Source organism: Eurytemora carolleeae, unplaced genomic scaffold (genome assembly GCF_000591075.1).
Source record: "Eurytemora carolleeae unplaced genomic scaffold, Eaff_2.0 scaffold109, whole genome shotgun sequence".
NCBI classification, from domain to species: domain Eukaryota; kingdom Metazoa; phylum Arthropoda; class Copepoda; order Calanoida; family Temoridae; genus Eurytemora; species Eurytemora carolleeae.
In genome coordinates, this window is record NW_019396229.1 from 129,973 (window position 1) to 148,951 (window position 18,979).

General features: G+C 32.4%; 2 protein-coding genes across 5 annotated transcripts; one reads left to right on the forward strand and one right to left on the reverse strand.

The window, feature by feature from the left end:
* Positions 1 to 1,536: 1,536 nt before the first annotated feature.
* Positions 1,537 to 6,633, reverse strand: LOC111698764 (uncharacterized). 4 transcript variants are annotated; one of them, XR_002764609.1, is made up of 6 exons: positions 6,536 to 6,633; positions 5,623 to 5,750; positions 3,973 to 4,989; positions 3,574 to 3,708; positions 3,298 to 3,372; positions 1,537 to 3,164 (listed from the first exon to the last, which is right to left on the reverse strand). XR_002764609.1 is itself a non-coding variant. In XM_023469189.1 (6 exons), the coding sequence occupies exons 4-6, from the start codon at positions 3,665 to 3,667 to the stop codon at positions 2,394 to 2,396; spliced, it is 831 nt and encodes a 276-aa protein (XP_023324957.1). In that variant the 5' UTR covers positions 3,668 to 3,708; positions 3,973 to 4,989; positions 5,623 to 5,750; positions 6,536 to 6,633; the 3' UTR covers positions 1,537 to 2,393. The 4 variants fall into 4 exon arrangements, 2 of the variants coding, with proteins under 2 accessions (XP_023324957.1, XP_023324956.1); XR_002764610.1 differs by having other exon boundaries at positions 3,298 to 3,420; XM_023469189.1 differs by lacking the exon at positions 3,298 to 3,372 and having other exon boundaries at positions 1,537 to 2,399; positions 2,434 to 3,164.
* A 3,430-nt stretch (positions 6,634 to 10,063) lies between these two features.
* Positions 10,064 to 18,712, forward strand: LOC111698773 (zinc finger protein 568). Its single transcript, XM_023469202.1, has 14 exons — positions 10,064 to 10,147; positions 10,382 to 10,487; positions 11,058 to 11,148; positions 11,713 to 11,821; positions 11,926 to 12,061; positions 12,430 to 12,874; positions 13,154 to 13,213; positions 14,454 to 14,595; positions 15,591 to 15,713; positions 17,144 to 17,196; positions 17,458 to 17,542; positions 17,731 to 17,783; positions 18,209 to 18,286; positions 18,706 to 18,712. Exons 1-14 carry the CDS (start codon positions 10,109 to 10,111, stop codon positions 18,710 to 18,712), a joined length of 1,527 nt encoding a protein of 508 aa, XP_023324970.1. The 5' UTR covers positions 10,064 to 10,108.
* Positions 18,713 to 18,979: the final 267 nt, after the last annotated feature.

Here is an 18,979-nt window from a genome sequence, read left to right on the forward strand (position 1 = left end):
GGAATCTGAGCAAAAGTGCGCGCGTGCTTTTTGTGAAAAAATGCGACTTTTTTTTAACAGTAAATTAATGTTAACTTCATTAATTGCACTTGAACATTATTCCTGACACTTTGTACACAAATATGCGCTAAAAAATCACCTCCAAAGGCTTAAATATCCGCGCGCGCGCGCGCAATGAAAGAAAATATCTTTGAATACTTCTGTGCTAAGTTTAGCCTAAGTTAGAATAACAGTTGCATGTGATAAACCAAACTATCGCAAAATTGGGACAAGGAATTCATTTCCGAGGTCAAAATAGACATTGGAGCATTCTGACCGGCGCGCTAGTAGCCAACCATTACATTATGGGTCATCTTAGTACATTTTTTACATGTTGGATGTCGATTTATAGGCAATTTGGCACGAGGAATTCATTTCTGAGGTCAAAATAAATATTAGAGCATTCTGACCGGCGCGCTGGTAGACGGCAGTTACATTAAGGGTCATCTTGATTAGACTCCCCCTACCCCCCCCCCTTTTTTTCATTTTTTGTTTCTAGTACCCCAGAATCGACATACTGCATGCAAAACATATGACAGGATGACCCAGAAGGTGACAGCTGGCTGCTAGCACGTCAATCAAAGAGGTCTTACACAAGTTTTTACTAAGAAATGGATCTATGTGCCCAATTACCTATAAATCGACATAAAACATGTAAAATAGGGGGGAAATATTCCCACAACCTCTACTTTTAGAGGTTTTAAAACACTTTATTTTGCATGTTTTTGTTATATTTCCTATATAAATAATTTTTTACTTTTACTTTTACTTTTTATTAGGTTTACACATAGATTTATATTATCAATAATAACAGTTACTGATGGAGAATAGGTAACGGCAATATTGAAAATGCAAAAAAACAACTAAATATTTAATCAGATTATCAGTAGGGACTGGAATGCTAGATGAACTAGAAAACATTACTAGAACTTTACAAAGCAATTTTCAAATTGATCATAATAAAATATCAAATTATGATTCATTTTGAGCCAAAAAATACATTTTTTGAGTTTTAATGAAAATTATTGAATTGTCAAAAAATTACAACAAAAAATCTTACAAATCAAAAGGAAGGTGACACATAAATGTTTATAACAACCGTATACATAAATACAGTCATAACAAAAAATTATTAATAGTATTGTAAAAAAATTAGCAAAAAGTTTGTTGATACAAAATAATTAAAATTACAAAACTGAATAAATTCAGGATTCCTTTTCAGCCAAATTATTACAAAAAAATTGTTTTCTTGTACATAATCCAGCAGCAGGTTCAACAAAGAAAACCAAGTAAAAGAGTTTTAAATGGACAAATAATTTCAAAAAGAAAGATTCAATTTAATTTTGATTAATTTTATCCTTTTTTAATTTGAAATCTTAAGGAAACTTTCATAAACTTAATAGATAAAAAGGTTGATCACTGACAAAAATTAAAATTGAAAATATCACTTAAAATCTAGGGTTCAGGATTTTGATCCTGGAAAACAATATGTATTACAATGAAATAGAATTCTGAAGGACAAGAATAATTTTAAAACGAAAGTTTATTTCAGGAATTTATAGCCCTTCTTCAGGGTACTTTCATAAGCTTACAAAATAAAGCCATTAAAAAAATCGTGTATCAATTCCAGTAAGATAAAAAAATCTTTACCAAAGATACAATATTTATGAAGAATACCAAAGTTCTAATTTATAATGATTACAAGATCCAATGCCATTCAAAAGGGAAATATAATTAAAAGTATCCCATTTAAATATAGAAAACTGAAGAAAACTAAAAATATTAATTTTGAAATGTGGCCAGTAGTTGATAAGCATGAGAGGATCATGCTTTGTTTTCAATAAGTGAGCAGAGAGATCTTGCTTTGATATGAGTTGCTGAGGATCATAGTTTGATCAGTTGGTGAGGATCATAGTTTGATATCAGTTGCTGAGGATTATGCTTTGATAACAGTTGGTGAGGATCATGCTTTGATATGAGTTGCTGAGGATTATGCTTTGATATGAGTTGCTGAGGATTATGCTTTGATATGAGTTGATGAGGATCATGCTTAGATATGAGTTGATGAGGATCATGCTTTGATATCAGTTGGTGAGGATCATGCTTTGATATCAGTTGATGAGGATCATGCTTTGATATCAGTTGATGAAGATCATGCTTTGATATTAGTTGGTGAGAGGATCATGTTTTGATAGAAGATGGTATGGACCATGCTTTGAGTTCAGTTGGTGAGGATCATGCTTTGATATCAGTTGGTGTGCAGAGAGGATTGGTGAAAAGAGAGGGTCATGATTTGATATCAGCTGGTAACCAGAGAGGGTCATATTTTGATATCAGTTGGTAACCAGAGAGGTTCATGCTTTGATATCAGTTGGTATCCAGAGAGGGTCGTACTTTAAACAGCTTCACACTTACTTTATGCTCCAAGGAATAATAATCTCTGTTCAGAATAAAGATGTTAGCCTCCTCTCTTGATAACCCTACCGGAGCATATCTAACTGTTCTAGATTCTTTACTATTACCATCATGTAAATACTTAAAACTGTAACAGTATTGATCCTCTGTATCCTCCACACTATGGTGCAGGATTAAAACCATATACTGAAATCTCCAGGTCCATCTCCCGGTCCTAGTTCGCACTTTCTCCTGTTTACACGACAATTGAAGTTTCAACAAATCTCTGGAGCCTTTCAACATGTAAACCGAATAAGTAGCGAGACCAAATGGTGAAATTTGTTTGCCTACTTCTGTATTAAGCTGCAGATAAGACTTATTAGACTCAAAAAGCCTACAAGAAGTGAGGTGGTCTCCCATCTCTTCTTTGGGAATATTCTTCTCACAACCATAAGTAGGACAAACAAGAATTCCGTTTCTATTCTTGCTTAGCTTAATTTTCTGTTCTATGTTCTTGATAATTATTTCATTCTGTAACTCCAAACTTTGAATCTGTCTCTTCTTCTCCTGTAGATCCCTTTTATACTCTTCCAGCTTCAATTCCAATATTTTAAAAATCTTATCCTTCTGTTCCTTGTTCTTGTCGTGTTCTACAGACTGCAACTTCAAATTCTGAATAAGTACCTTAGCGTCCATTTCTTGAGCAATCTTCCTCTCAACTTCAAGAATACCTGTAAAACATTAGAAATAAATTAATCTACTTTCAGAAATAATAGAATCAATAGGAAATTAAGTCCCTGAGGAATTTAATGATATTTCATAAAGAGGTTAAAGTAGATTTATTGACATAAGGACAAACTTAACTGTCATAAATGTTAACACTCAGAACCTGTCCAGACCTATGGCCACAGCGATACACCCACTAGATTTTCCTCTACCCTCCAATTTAAGAGGTTAATGTCCAATTCACAACGGTACCCCTTCAACCTTTAACAGATCAGTAATGTTGAAAAATCAATTTTTGAAACAGAGTTTATGGATATCTCATTCGTTCTAGTCCAAAAAGATTTTAGGGATACCGTTTAATTATGCCAATCTGTAAATCACTTTAAACTTCTTGTTTCTCTATATTGAATATACCTTGATTGACAAGCTTCATGTCAGAAACTTTTTTCTCAAGTTCCATAAATTCTGCTTGAACAACAGCTAAACCATTGAAAGGTGTAGCGCTCATGATTCTAAACTCTTTGAACTTTATCCGATCTTACAAGATACCTAAACATAGAGGTTTTAAGCAAATCAAATTAACAAAGAACAGATAAAATATTTATTATTATCATTCTATAATTGGTTTGATTAATATGATCGCTAAATATCAACTAAGTATATAACGCAGGAAAATAAGTTTGGATGAAATAATTAAGCCATTTCTAATTTAGAATATTCAATCATAATTAATAATTTTAACCGGTTTTAGTATGTTAATTATTACCCCCCCTCCCCTCTGAAAAAATAAAATAATAAAATATATAAACTTACCAGAAATACTCTATAACAGTACTGAAGTTTATTTCAGTCCTGGAAATCAATATCTATCTGAAACATTAGATAACAATATTGGTTTCAAACAGAGTGCAAAAAATATTCTATTATTAAAGATTTCTGAATAGCATAAAAAACTGTTGATAACCTTTCTCATTTATACTCGTAAAAGTTTACATATTATCAACAATTTTCTTACTAGTTTACAAAGATTCTTCTTTGATTACGAAAAAATCAACATAAATCAAATAGAATAGATAAAGCTTATACATGGATACTATAAACACTTACATGATCGACAATTTACTAATACAAAAGAATGAATCAAATTGAATAGATTAATCTGATTTAATTTGTGATTCTACCAAAATTCTTAACATTATTTCAGTGCTAGGTAACAAATATTTGAATTGTATTAATGGATATTTTTCAAAAATAACCCAGTGAAAAACAAGTTCAGTAAACAAGGAAGCTCAACCTTGATCAGATTTTAATTTAATTACAATAATAAACAAGACCAGTAGACAAGGAAGCTCGACCTTGATCAGATGGGTTTACAAGTCTATGGTGAGTAATTACAAAAATAAACAAACTTAGTGAAATCATCATCAATAGTGTTTTTTCCAAGAGATTTATAGGGTTTCTGTGTGTACCATCGAACTTGATTATCAACGCCACTGAGCCCAAAATGATTAAAATCCACACGTATCATTGTAGGAAAACTCCTACCCTTGTAGAATTTCATCTTTGGTGATATCTTTATCTTTGCAGGATTCTCTGGTCTTTTGCCCACAATCTGGCCATTCAAGCAGTATAATGGACCTTGGCAGTTTTTGCATGGATCTTTGGTATGCTCAAGTATCTCAGATGGATTCAGAGAAGAAATTCTCTTAACCTGAAGTTTTTCATGTTCCAATATTCTGTTGGTTTCATCAAACTGAATCTTGGTTTCATTTGTGATATCTCTAAACTGTGCCTTGAACTTTATCAGTTCATCTTCTGCATATTGGGTGCCTAGTAAACATATATATATGAATTACAATTATAAAGAGGTGGGAGGAGGGGGGGGGGAGACATTATCTCCAGATCTAATTTTAAAATGAACTCATTTTTTTTACATCATCTGCTATACAATAAATTACTTCTCTTCTGTACATATCCTGCTGTACACTTTATTTCTTCTCTTTTGTACATATACTACTGTACAATATATTTCTTTTCTTCTGTACATATTCTACTGTACAATTTATTCCTGCTGTACAATGTAAATATCTGAATATAACCAATTACTCCATACCTTGCACCAAGGTTATAATGCAAGGAAGGTTAATTGAAGTTGCGTATACTCTGCGTACATATTGAAACCAGTTCTCTCAGGGCTGAATTTGTAAACAAGAATAGATGCATTAGTGCAGTGTTCGTTTAGTATCCGAGGAGGATAAAAGCATTTAATTTTGATAATTTTGATAATTCACATATTAGTTTTCTATGACCAGAATATTTTATTGATTTTTTATGTGAAAGATGAATCCCATGTCAAGCTGTGACATCCGTCTTGTGTTTACATTGCCGACCAGAGACAGTAAACTGCAGTACAAAAGATGCGTACACCTCTGAAATAACTTTCCTTGCATTGTAATTCCTTACCTTGCACAGTCAAATGCATGCCAGCTACTTGTTCCTCAAGTTTAAATACTTCTTCTTGAACAACAGCTGAAGCATTGGTGGTGTGTGAAGAGCTCATGATTATATCCTCTTGGAAATTTAAAAGAAACCTAAAATTAGAAAGATTTTGTAGGAAAACATTAAATTTAAGCTAAATTGTGCACTTTCAAAGTCAAGATTAAGATTTCATGAACATCAAGATAAAATGATTAGTTTTCATTTCAAAATTATGAAAATTTCCTTTGCATGCCAGCTAAGAGGCTTTGTGTCACTCACTACGTCTTACTCAGTGTGACCCTATACCCCCTACCCTCTTTGAATCAAAATCTTTTGTAGCAATGTACAGTGGTTCCCAGAAAAAAGGTCATCTACGGCCGGTCTCTACGATGGGGCTGAAAGAAATCATGTTTTTTGTTGTGCTATTTCTTTTGTGAACTTCATAGCTTTAAACTGAATTAGTATGTCATGTCATTGTTTCAGTAAAAAATAAATATGTTTATATCAATTATACAATATACAATATACAATATACAATAGGATCAATATAATCAATACTTATTGTCATAAAATACCCAGTGAATTGTTAATTTCATTCTTGCTACAGAAAAAAAGGAGGAAATTGTTAAAATTGAACACATTTCGAGTTAAAAAGCCTTGATTAGCTGAGAGGGTACCTCAGACCTCTATAACTTAATAGTTACTTGAAATTACAACGGCAAGCCCTCTAAAAAGACAATATCAAAGGTTTTTTCTAGTTATCTGGAAAATAGTTTTGTGACTTTAGACATTTAGGATTTTTTGATTTAGAACTTAAAGTCATCAAATAATCAAGAAATTTGTATTTTTAACTTTCACCTTACACCCATCATTGATATTATTCTAAAATAAAACCTACCAAAATATTCTTTAGTACAGTCTTGCAAATTCTGTAAGCCAATCAATTTGTATCTGAAACATTACTATATTTTGGTTCTGTACACTTTTAATGAACAATTAAAATAACTAATAATTATATAATTGATAAATTGCGACCAAAATAAAGAAACCCTTTCATTACAATATGAAAGAAAACTTACATATTAAAAGATTATTAAGTTCAACCTGTACAGCTTACATTGCTAATATTTCACAAGAAATTTTTACAAGATTATATGTTGATCATAAAAGGATCCACTTATATCCATTTTTTTTGAATAATCAGCCAAAACTTTTACAATATAACAATATTACAATAAAATTATTCTTTGACTGTGACTTGCGCATTTCTTGCTTTTAAAAAAGACTGGAGAAATTATCAGAATTAAAATTTTACAAGGGAAACAAAATGACTCATCTTCCACAATTGTTATGCAGATTTAGGTTTTAAGGTTGCCGTTGTAAATCGGGCATTACCATCTTCACACTTGAAATTACGCTTACAGTCCCTTTAACGATGTCCGAGATATACCAATTGCTAAAGAAAGGAAAAATTATAAATCTAAAACCCTATTAAATCAGGGGAGAGCATTTCTGTGGGGTGGGGGGCACATTTAGCGCTTGTCCGCGCGGGAAAAAAAATGTCTGTACCCTTCTTGGCAACATTGTACCCCCCGTTAAAAACCCCCTTTTTTGAAAAATTATTGATACCTGTTTTAACTATTCGATCATATACACACTTCCATATTACAAGTGTTAATAAGTTATTTATGTAATTTTCTTAAGTGGACTCATCAGACAATCCCTCTTAATACTGTTGTGTAAGCTTCAAGGGATGAAAAACAGAGATAGAGACGTTTCTAAAAGATTATATTTTCATAGGATCGATATATATTGTTTCATAAATTATGATATCAAATATAAATTTTTACTGAGGGCAGTATTGATTAAAGCTTTTTTAATGAAACTTTTTTAGTTAAGGGCAAAAGTGAGATATTAAAGTGTTTTTTTATACGATGTAATTATACTTAAATGGAATACAAGCGTAATTTCAAGTGACCCTCCATTTATAGAGTGGCATGTCCGATGTACCTTTGAAACCTTCATTTCTCCATCGTTTCTGAAACAAGAGCACGAGTCACTTTTGTAGAGAAACCACAAATAAAAATAATCAGTTTTCAAAATGGGAAACACGGATATTTAAGGCAATACTTTATCAAACAAAGGTTTGAAGGGTATTGTTGTGAATCAGAATATATTTTATTTCTTTTCTCAACCTTTTAGTTTGGGTGAGTGCAATGCAAAGCAATGTAGAAAACACACTATCCCATGCAGTTATACATATACATTATACAAAGAAAAGTTTTTCAATTTTGTTATAAGCAGCCAAAATATTTACAAACCCTTTAATAAATTTGGATGTACAGGGGTTTTAACAGAAGATGGGATGTCAGAAAAAACAATGAGTTAAAATCTGGACATTACAGAAGAAAAAATTCTTTTAGTTGACATTTGTTTTTTTGAAATCAAGGATTTAAATATGAGGATTTAGGATCACCCCTTTACAGGGATATACCTGAAGGGGGGCAGGGAGTGTTCGAATTTCATGTGACTCTCCATTTGTCGAGTGCCGATTCACAACGGTACCCTTTAACTCAAAGCTTCGTCTGATCAATAGAATGCATGATGTGATATATTAATCATCATCTCTCTGAAAGTTGATTACTGTCATTTGTGGGTTCTCTACAAAATTCACTTACGCATTTCTGCTTCAGATACAGTATGGAGAAAATTGTCAAAATAAAATAACTAGAAAAACTTTGATATCTTTCACATAATTGAACAACTAACGGTTTAAATGAGGCATTCCACAGATCTTTAGATGGAATGTCACGAGAAACTCGACAATCTCTTAAAGAATTACAATCAGTTAGATACGGCCCAGTCCTTACATCATAAATTACAATGAGTATACAAGAAATATAAAGAAACTCAGTCTGGGCAGCAATAATTTTGATTATATTACACAGAGCGTCCCATATCATATTGGACTATCTCCAATCTTTAACTCTAAAATACGCACATAATACTCCAAAAATCTAGCATTTTCTGCAATTTCTATTAGCCTTATTAAATTTTTCAAAGTAATTAATTCTTCTTAGATTTTCTGTTTTACCCCCAAATCGGAATTTACCCATTGACGCAGTTTTATTTGATGTGGGACACTCATATAATGAAGATATGAGGAATCCTTATATACCTTCTTTGACCAAAACCAAAGATTTTACCATGAACTTCTAGCTTTGTTTCCAAATAATTATTGTTCTGTAGTTATAGCTGAAAAATGTTAACAAACGCAGTGAGCTTTAGTATCTTACTCCCATAAACTGAAGATTATTGGTAAACTTAGTTATGGTGGTTCCTGGTATGATATTCATTGATCTAAACTAATAAAATTAACTTCTTAGTTATTCCTTACCATGAAAAATGCAATTTTAAGGCCCTTAAAAAAACTTTTAGAATTAACAAGAAAATAATTCTTTTCTAGGAGTTGTCTTGAATATTTTGTGTAGCTTGAAAGAATTGTACTTATCATAGACAAAACAATAAAGCTTATACTCAGATATAATATAATTATATAAGATATATTTAAATAACCTCGGGTTTCAACTTTTCAAATCCTCCTACTCAAATATATATATATATATATTTACAATTTTATATGAATATGGAGGTATAATAATTTTTATTTAAATTTTGCATGAAACGATGAATATATATAGCGGATTGGCGTATAAGGTCGAAAAATACCCCACCATTATATGTTCAAAAGAACTCGCATAGTTCTTTTGATCAAAAATATGGTTCCTATGAGCATGAAATAAAATCATCGCTATTGATATTTGAAGGGACGCTACGTCAAAAATTATAATATTGCACTTCGTTCAGAACCTTTTTCTCAACTGAAGAATACGAGGAGTTTAAGTGGTATATTCCGGTATATTCCTAGAGACCGATTTTTGGACCCCATATCTTCTTGAAAAAGTAAATTACGGCTATCGCTCGGTCAAAATAATGTTCAAATATCTTGTAACTTGTCCGCTGCTCGGTTTTTTATTAACTGAACCAATACCATACTGTACAGTTACACAGTATTCATAAGTTTCAAAACCGGTTTCTAGACTACGTGCAATATTGGTAAACTACTCACGTGGTACAAAACGTGCAGATGTGTTGTTCTAACGAACAATAATTCAAACGGAGTTCAAACTTGATTGATTGATAAACGTTTATTTCTTAATACCTTTGCCATGCACCTTATGCCTACCTTATTACTGGTATATTCTGGAGTTCAAACAGGATAGCATCGAAGAAGACTTTTTAAAACAAAAATCTCTCAGTCTCCGCGGCAATATTAAGAGTAGTGCGCACGGATAAAAATTCAAAACACAAAAGTAAAGGACTGAAAAACCATTGAAAACCCTTGATAAAAACACTGCTAGACGAGCTAGAAAGAAGGAAATTACCCTGATGCTTTTTATGGGATATTAAAATGGGCTCAGATGCAGGATATATTTCACTCAAATCCCAGGGATAGATATAACATTATCTAAATTTCATCTGAGTTTTGTTATGTTATGAAAAATTGATATTATCAAATTTACGATTTTTATATAATGGATAGATTGTAAATTTCATGACACTTTATGTCCTTCGGATATGATCACCAATTCGCACTTTTTATGAGACCCCCGCCCCGCCCCCCCTTCCCCTTTCTCTCACAATGAAACATGAATCCTGGAGCTAACTTGTTTTATTCTATCAGCTGGAGTTGTTACCGGAGATAAACCAATGTTGGGACTTGTTCTCCGACACTCTGATACAAGCAGGAGATGGATCAGTCCTTGCTCCTTCTCTTATTCTTGCTGGAGGTAGGTAATGTTATCTCTTTTATTATCAAAAGTAAGTTTCTCTTAATATTTTCATGGAATACTTACGAGCCAGTCTGCTTTATAAAACTTTTTCAATCGATTTTTGGGGTTTCCCTAGTTACGAATTTTGGACCTCTCTCTCCCCTCCACTCCTGTTGTTCATTAACCCCTTTTTGAAAACTATTGTTACTTGAATTATTAATATACATTTAAATTATTTAATTCATTTTAACTGAAATGTCAATTTATATATTTATATTGTAAATTTTATAATTACATAAAGAGTTTGAGGCGAGTTAATATTTATTTTATAATATTGTGGGGCTAGGTAAGGTCCACGAAATTTCTGGGAAGAACGCTGCGACTTGAACAGGCTAGGGCGGCTAGGACAGGGTAGGGGGCCGAGCGCCACGGCTTGGACAGTCTATGGGAGTGGGCGCTGCGGCCACATGTCCAATGTCGACGATGTGTTCAAGTGTTGCAAATGAGGTCTATGTACAAAATTTATACGGGGGGGGCTGGTGGTGGTCAATATCGTTCTCTAGTAAATTACACTAGTTTTTTGTTCAGGTTCTCTGTTCCTGAGAAAATTGCTCTTGGGGGTCGAGGCAATCCATGAGTCAGTGCTTGTTCTTCCGGACTACAGAATACAGGACATTAGGTTTGTCCCTGTTCATTCCGACTACAAGTAACAGTAAGAACCAGAAAACTCTGAAATAGAAAAACTACTTTTAGAATTAAGTTTTTAAAAGTCCAATGAGCATGAGTCGACAATTAACCATGCAGTGTAAACAAACCCATTTCACTAAATTTGTGATTTAATAAGTGTCTAATTAAACTATTTGCTTTGTAACAACATCAAATACAGTATTGCTATAATGTCGTCTTCCTATTCCATTGTTTTCTGGTTATCACAATATTACTTTGATATATGTTCTCCAATCTCCATGTTATTTTAATTTGTTATGTTATTTAGGAATCGAGATATTCAAAAATGCCAAGTTCAAATTTAATTTCATACTAAATTATTTTCTGCCCTCAATATGTGATATTCACATGTACAATGTTGGTGCGGAAATCTCGCAAAGACATGTCGTGTAGTTCTAGGAAAAAGATCTATGATGATAACAAGAAAAGTAACTCAGCGGTTCACATTATTATCGTCAAGAACTTTAAAATAAGATCAAATCAATCAATATTTAATATATATATAATATTTCACCAGACAGATGCTGTACTGTCTGCAGAACCCCAACCCTGAGTACGCCAGGATCGGGTTCCTAGACGGTGATTCCCCGTTAAACTTTCTGTTCCCAGTTTTTCAGTCTACCAAGGTATTTTATGATCGAATGAAAATAAAAATTAAGGGGGGGGGGTAGGTTATTTAAATATCCATTTAGTTACAAAATCTGATTCATAAAAATTAAAATCATTTAAGGTTGATGACGTCCTTGTTAAGCAGCCTGATGAACTGTTCCTTGATAGTATTGAGGAAAAGGCAGATAATGACCTTGATCAAGAATTTAGTGAATATGAAGACGATTCTAGCGATAACGAGGGAAAATTAGATACAGGTAAAACCTGTAGAAGAATAAGAGAATGGATATTGAATATACAATTTTAAAAAACTTCCAGAAAACATTGAAATGGTACATATGGTTACCCTCGAAATGATGAGACTTCAGAGACGACTGCACGAAAGTTATACTGTCTTTTTCCATCCATATATTCATGATTCCTGCAATTGCAATCTTTTTCAAATCATTTAATAAATCAGTAAAAAGAATATTTGTAAGGACAAAAACTAAATTTAATCGTGGGCTTATGATAGTTATAAATCTTTAGGTGGTCATTACAGTCTTATCCTCATTATAGCTAACCATGTAGCAAAAGTGAGAAAAATATTTAGCTTTTAAGATTTTATAATCTTTGCCTGCTTTAGATTTGGATAGCGATAATCCGGATGAGCCTGGAACGGATGAGGTACAAGGCGATCTCTCCGAGGGGTCAGAACTATTGAGTAAGGACGAGGCTGAGCTAAGGGTAGAGAAACATCTTGCAATGAACCAGGAGTCAAAACTCTACTCATGCAACCTGTGTCAAGGAGACTTTTCTTCCAAACTCAAGAAAATAGTGATTATTCACATCCTGAAACATTTAAATATTTATCTGTTCAAATGTGACGAGTGTGGGAAAATGTTTCGACAGTTGTGTAATTTCACCCGACACATGAAGACTCACAGGGAAGGTGTCCCCCGGAGTAGGAAGGTGGAGGGGATGAAGAAGAACCAGATCTCCCAGATGGAAAAGTATTCAACCCGGTCAGAGATAGAGGTCCAGGATATTTGTAAATTGACTCAGAACCAACTAAATGGCAAACTTATTAGGTAGAACTGGAAGAAAATTGAAAAATGAACCCGCCCACCTTTCTTTTCTTGAAAAATGTCTTTTCTTCTGCTAATTTTAAACTTATGTATTGAAGAAAAATTATTTTTTGTAAAAATTATATAAATACGCCTAAATTTTCTATTTCTATCCGAAGACTATGAAAATAATTTTGGAAAATATAAACCCGTTAAAGGAAATGACAGGCATTTCAAAATAATGTCAGACTTTTACCTTAAAAATGCTTTTTCTCTGACTATTTTTAAAATTCTTTATTTAAGCTTTATGCAAGGATTGGCGCTTGCATCTAATGTGATAGAGAAGGAAAACCACGTTTACAGGTACAGTTAAACTTGTACTGAAGGAAACGTGAGCAGATTAGCAAACTACTGAAGTAAAAAAACTTTTGAATCGATAATTTATTTAAACTGGTTTAAGAAGAGTTTTGATTTTAAGTAATTTCTGAGCATTGATGAAATGAAAATGCATAAATCTTTATACCTCTTGTCTATCCTCATTCCGACTCCGATCACTATAATTTTTATTGAAACTCACTTTATTTTCCCTGCTGACAGATGGAGTTGACAGTTACGTTCTTATACTTGATACTTGTGAAGTAATTCTACATCTTCCAAATAGGAATGTTGAGAATATCTTGATTTCTTCATGTGTGGTCTGCTATAGATCAGATGTAGCTTCAATTTTTCTCAAATCAGCAGCCACTCCATCCTCAATGATTCTTATCATACAGTTGTTTAAACTGAACTGTATTTCTTGCATGTTTAACATCATAGGGTAAAGCATTCCATAGGTCAATAACCCTGTGTGAGAAAAAATTCTTCCTTATCTCCAGTTTAACAACAGGTTTAACAAGATTAAGACTGTCTTGATTTAACCTTGTGACTTGTTCTCTCAAACCAACAAATTTAAACCAGGTGTTCTTGTCAACATTGTCAAATCCATTGACTATCTTAAAAGTTTGAATCATGTCTGCTCTTATTCTTCTATTCTCAAGTGTTTGAAGATTCAGCTCCTTGAGTATTTCTTCATATGTTGATCCCNGGGAAATTTTCTTCTCCAAATTTCTTTTCGAGTTTCTGATAGTCTTCTGAAGTTGTTTACGGCAGACTTTATAGTCATCTAGATCTGAGTGAGATTTGGTCACTTTGCACTTTTTCCACAATCTTGCCTTCTTTCTTTGTAGTCTTATAACTTCTTTATTAAGCCAAAGAAGTTCAAATATATAAAAAACCGGGTTTTAGATGAATTTTATTCTTTTCTTATATTTTTAACACCTTGACATGGCCATGACGGAATATAACACAAAATTGAGATGTCAGCTGTTTGGTAAAATATGTGGAGAATAAATTTACATTATTTAGATGTAAGATTTGTGGTAAAATATGTGGAGAATAAATTTACATTATTTAGATGTAAGATTTGTGGTAAAATATATGTAGGAAAATAAATTTACATTATTAAGATGTAAGATTTGTGGTAAAATATGTGGAGAATAAATTTACATTATTTAGATGTAAGATTTGTGGTAAAATATATGTAGAATAAATTAACCTTGTTTAGATGCAAGTTGTGTGGTAAAGTTTGTGGTCGAATGATAGGGAACTGCAGAGACCATGTGTGGAGAACACATTACAACGTGTACCTCTACCAGTGCCCGGAGCTAGACTGTGGCCGAAGGTTCAGAAAGCTCACAGATTTCAAGGTGGGGACAAATATCAAATAAATAAATAAAACTTTGACAATTTTGAAATAAAATAGAAATCTTAAATCCATTGATCAAAAAGCAAAGTTCATCTGTCGAAATTCATCGAAAATTCCATAAATCATTGATTTTATAGAATACACCATTTATCGATCGCTATTTCAATTGATTACGCTATCAATCAAACATTTCTTAATTGAAGAAATAAATATTCAATCAATCAATCTTTGATTTAATTCAATATTCTATCAATCAATCATTAAGTCAATTATGCATACGAGCAATTTGCAATTTTACAGTCAAAAGTTTATAAGTTTCAGTTAGTGAAGTTTCCAATTGGTTAAAGGGACTGTAAGCGTAATTTCAAGTAATCTTCCATATGCAATTAGAGATTATGAGAGTGAAAAAGTTTAATATCATTCCTATATTTAAACAAAACAAATTTAAACTACACCATTAATATACGGAATATGTATGTATACCAATGTGTGTAAATAAATCTTTAATAAAAATAATAAAATATAAAGAGGGACATCCACGACTCACATCTGTACCCTTTAAATCTTTAACTGCTCATCTTGGACAGATATCTCAGTGTCTTAACTCAACACGGATGACGTCACATTTATTCCGGAAAATTTAGTACATTAAAAAAATTTTAATATGAAAATTTAAATTCTGCGACTTCTAGAAAATACATTACTACATATTAATATTCCCACAATGGGGTCTCTTGCAGATTTCACTTCCTTATGATTCCTTAATAAAACAGATTGCAAACGAAGTGTTTGCACAATTTCAAGCGGTTCTGCAGATAAATAAGGATAAGTCCTTTATCAGTTAAAGGTTTAAAGGGTACCGTTGTAAAATGGAGATGCCCCTGTTTAAAATGTAAGGTCACTGGAAATTACGCGCACAGTCCCTTTAAATATAAAATAATGACCAATCAATGACCAATCAATGTCCAATGACTATAATTAATGTTTCATGGTTAGGATCATGTAAACCAGCACGAGGAGAAGAAAACCCAGCTGCGGAACCTGGTGGAGAGAAATCAAACTAATCTCAGCTCCCTAGCAACCTTCCATCTCATCAACTCCCCATTAGATGTCACTAAGGTTGGTCTTTAATTAAGAAAAATACCCGGTAACTTCTAACGGAAATTGAGTGGAAGGGAGGGGTGGGGGGGGGGATTAGAAAACCACCCTTTAAGCATTTAAATTTATCAGATTCAATTTTGTAGGGTTGTTTTAAAAATACAACAGGGAACTTTTTTGCCTGAATTTTTTTGGTTTTNACATGTAAACTGTATTTAGGTTGTATAAATGTAAACTGTGTTTAGGTTGTATACATGTAAACTGTGTTTAGGTTCTATACATGTAAACTGTGTTTAGGTTGTATACATGTAAACTGTGTTTAGGTTGTATAAATGTAAACTGTGTTTAGGTTGTATAAATGTAAACTGTGTTTAGGTTGTATAAATGTAAACTGTGTGCGCACGCGCACGCTAGGCTGCAGGGCAGTAGAAACCACGTGCTTGCAAATCATCTTAATCAAGTTTATCTTTTCAAATGCCTGCACTGTGGTAAACGATTCAGGTATAATGTTATCTTTGACATAGTTTAGTTTGTAAGGTTTAGGCTTTCATTTATAAGTTATAATTTTTGAATGAATGTTGTTGCCAGCAAGCTTTTTTCCTAAAACTTAATAAGATAATAACAATAAAACTTTCGTAGATTTTCTTTATGTTTTCTTCATTTTTAAAAACATTTTAGAACGTAGATTTTGGCCAAATCAGTAAAAGAATGTATATTTATATTTGTTATGAGGCAAATGCGTTATAAATTGAATTATTTATTCATCCAAAATAATAAAATTTTATTTTCTTCATAGGTATGAGAATCAGTTTAAACTTCATATCGTTGTCCACAGTGAAGGGAATTGGAAAATTCGCAAGTTAATAAAATAAATTTCTTTTTTACATTGCAATGCTTTCTTATTTTATATCAAACTTTTTGGTACATTTTCTGAAATCTGGACATGGGTGTAGGAAAGTTTGTTTGCTCTCAGTGTGGAAAACAGTTGGTTACTAAACGATATCTGGTTCAACATGAGAGAACAGCACACGGGACTCAGGAGATACATTGCCAGGTGGGGCCAGGGGCATTCTTAGTTAATCAGGGGTATAATTTGTTGAAAATCATCCAGGGGGCCTTATTTTTTTTTTCATCCTTTTTTAAGACCCAACCCACCACAAGTAAATTGTTTTAAAATGTTTTGATATATTTATTTACTGTATTCAAGCAACTATTTAAAACATTTATTCTATGAATAAAATAATCTTATACAGTGGTCGGCGATTATATCAATACAATAAAGAGAACTTTTTTTTAAGTTTTGATTGTTTACAAGATTTCTAATAAAAAGTTTACAAGTAATCAAAGAGAAGCTTTTTTAATTGATAACTTCTCTTTGTTTCCATATTTATTGAAATCGTAAGTCGTCTTTATAGTATTGATTTGTACGACGACGGCTGTATTATTCCTAGGAGGCTGGATGTAAATATCATGGAAAAACACTGATTCAGATGGAAAGACACAGGTTTTCTAAATTCTTATAACAAGGAATATGAATATTTTATTCAAGGGCATAAACCAGGGGGGGGGGGGGCCAGTGGGACATTTGCCCAACTTGGAATTCTAGATAGGGGGTAGTAGCCCACCAAGAAATATCACTTTTTAAGACTTAAGAATGCCGACAGGAAAAGTATGATTTCTCATTATCACAAAAAATCTTCCATAAGCCCCTCCGATATCGTTTTTCACCATGGTTATTATATTTTTCATGTAATTATTTAATTAGGAAGGTTTACCATGAGAAAGATCGCTCTGATTGGCATTTTTGCGAGATCTGCGCCAAACCTTTTCCTTACATAAATGATCTCAAGGTTAGAAAGTTATTTTTTTTAAACTTTTAAACGGACGGAAGGCGTTGAACTCGTTCTATCTTTGAAAAATCTGTTATTTTTAAAACAAATTAATTCCTTTATCCTTATGCTCAGCTCATATTAGAGACAAAAATTCTTGAATAGAAAAGTTAACTGGCAAAGCCTTTACTATTATTTTCTATCTGCAGGTTCATGTTAGTAGATGTGCTGAAGGAAAAAGTCAAGCGTTTAAGTCCATTAGGTAAAATTATAAATTTTTGCTAAAATCTTTTTTTGTTCTTTTTTCTCTCGAATTTTTTTATGTTTTCTTTTTAGGGGTGTATACTTTTTCCTAAAACATCATCTAATTTCTCCTAAAAATGATTAATTTTTCAAAAAAAGTCATCTAATTTTTTCTAAAAATGATTTATTTTTCCCAAAAATGATTTATTTTTCCCTAAATATCATCTATTTTCTCAGTTCAGCGTAAAAAAAACATATAAAACATCTTGGGAAAAAAGATTGGGGTGGGGGGGGGGGATGGGGAATGATTTTTTAGGAAAATGTACACCCCTGTTTTTTATAACCTCAAAATAAGAAAAGTATTCCCAAAAAAACGAAGGTATGCGCTTTTCAATTTAGGTTTTTGGATTTGACATGTCTTTTTAAATTTACGCTATTAATCAGGATGAAAAAGTATATTAACAAAGAAAAAGATGGAATCCTGACATGTGTTCTCTGTAACCAAACTTCTAAATCCTACAGGTATAAAAATATAATTGAGGGGGGGAGGATCCTGTATTTAGGGCAGGTTTTATTAGAAAAAATAATTTATATTTAATTCGCTGTTTCTCGGCCCCCTCGCAGAACGAGAGAAAATTAATAATACCAATTTCAAAAGCAGTTAAAAAATCTAATGAGGTTTTGGGAGAAGGGAACCTGTGTCCGATTTTAATGAACTTGGGCCGCGTCTTAAATCCGCCAAAAACCGGTTTCAATTGAGTTTTGGCTTAAATCTTGAAACATTAAATACAATTTAAAGTGGAACCAACCATATTTAAGCCGCGGCTTAAATTCAAGCCGCCGCTCAAATTCTTTAAATTCGGCCTCGGATTAGTGCTTTAAGAATGGACTAAAATAACCCCATTCTTCAAATTTTTGCGACCTAATATTGTTTATTTAAGGTTTTAATCGATCTTGAGCAAAACAAAGTAATAGAAAGACCTTGATAATAAATTGGAAATAGATTTATTGATATATCGTTTTATTTGTATGCGTGAGCTTGTGCCCACACCCCTTAAGCAAAATAAATTATTAAAGTTAAAAATTGTTTTTTAAGGTTTCTGACGGATCATTTGAAAAAAAATCATAATATTTTGGAACAATCTGAATTGGACTTATGAAGCTCGAACAATGAGAACTCCGGATATGAGAACCTAAGATTCTATGATCAATTAT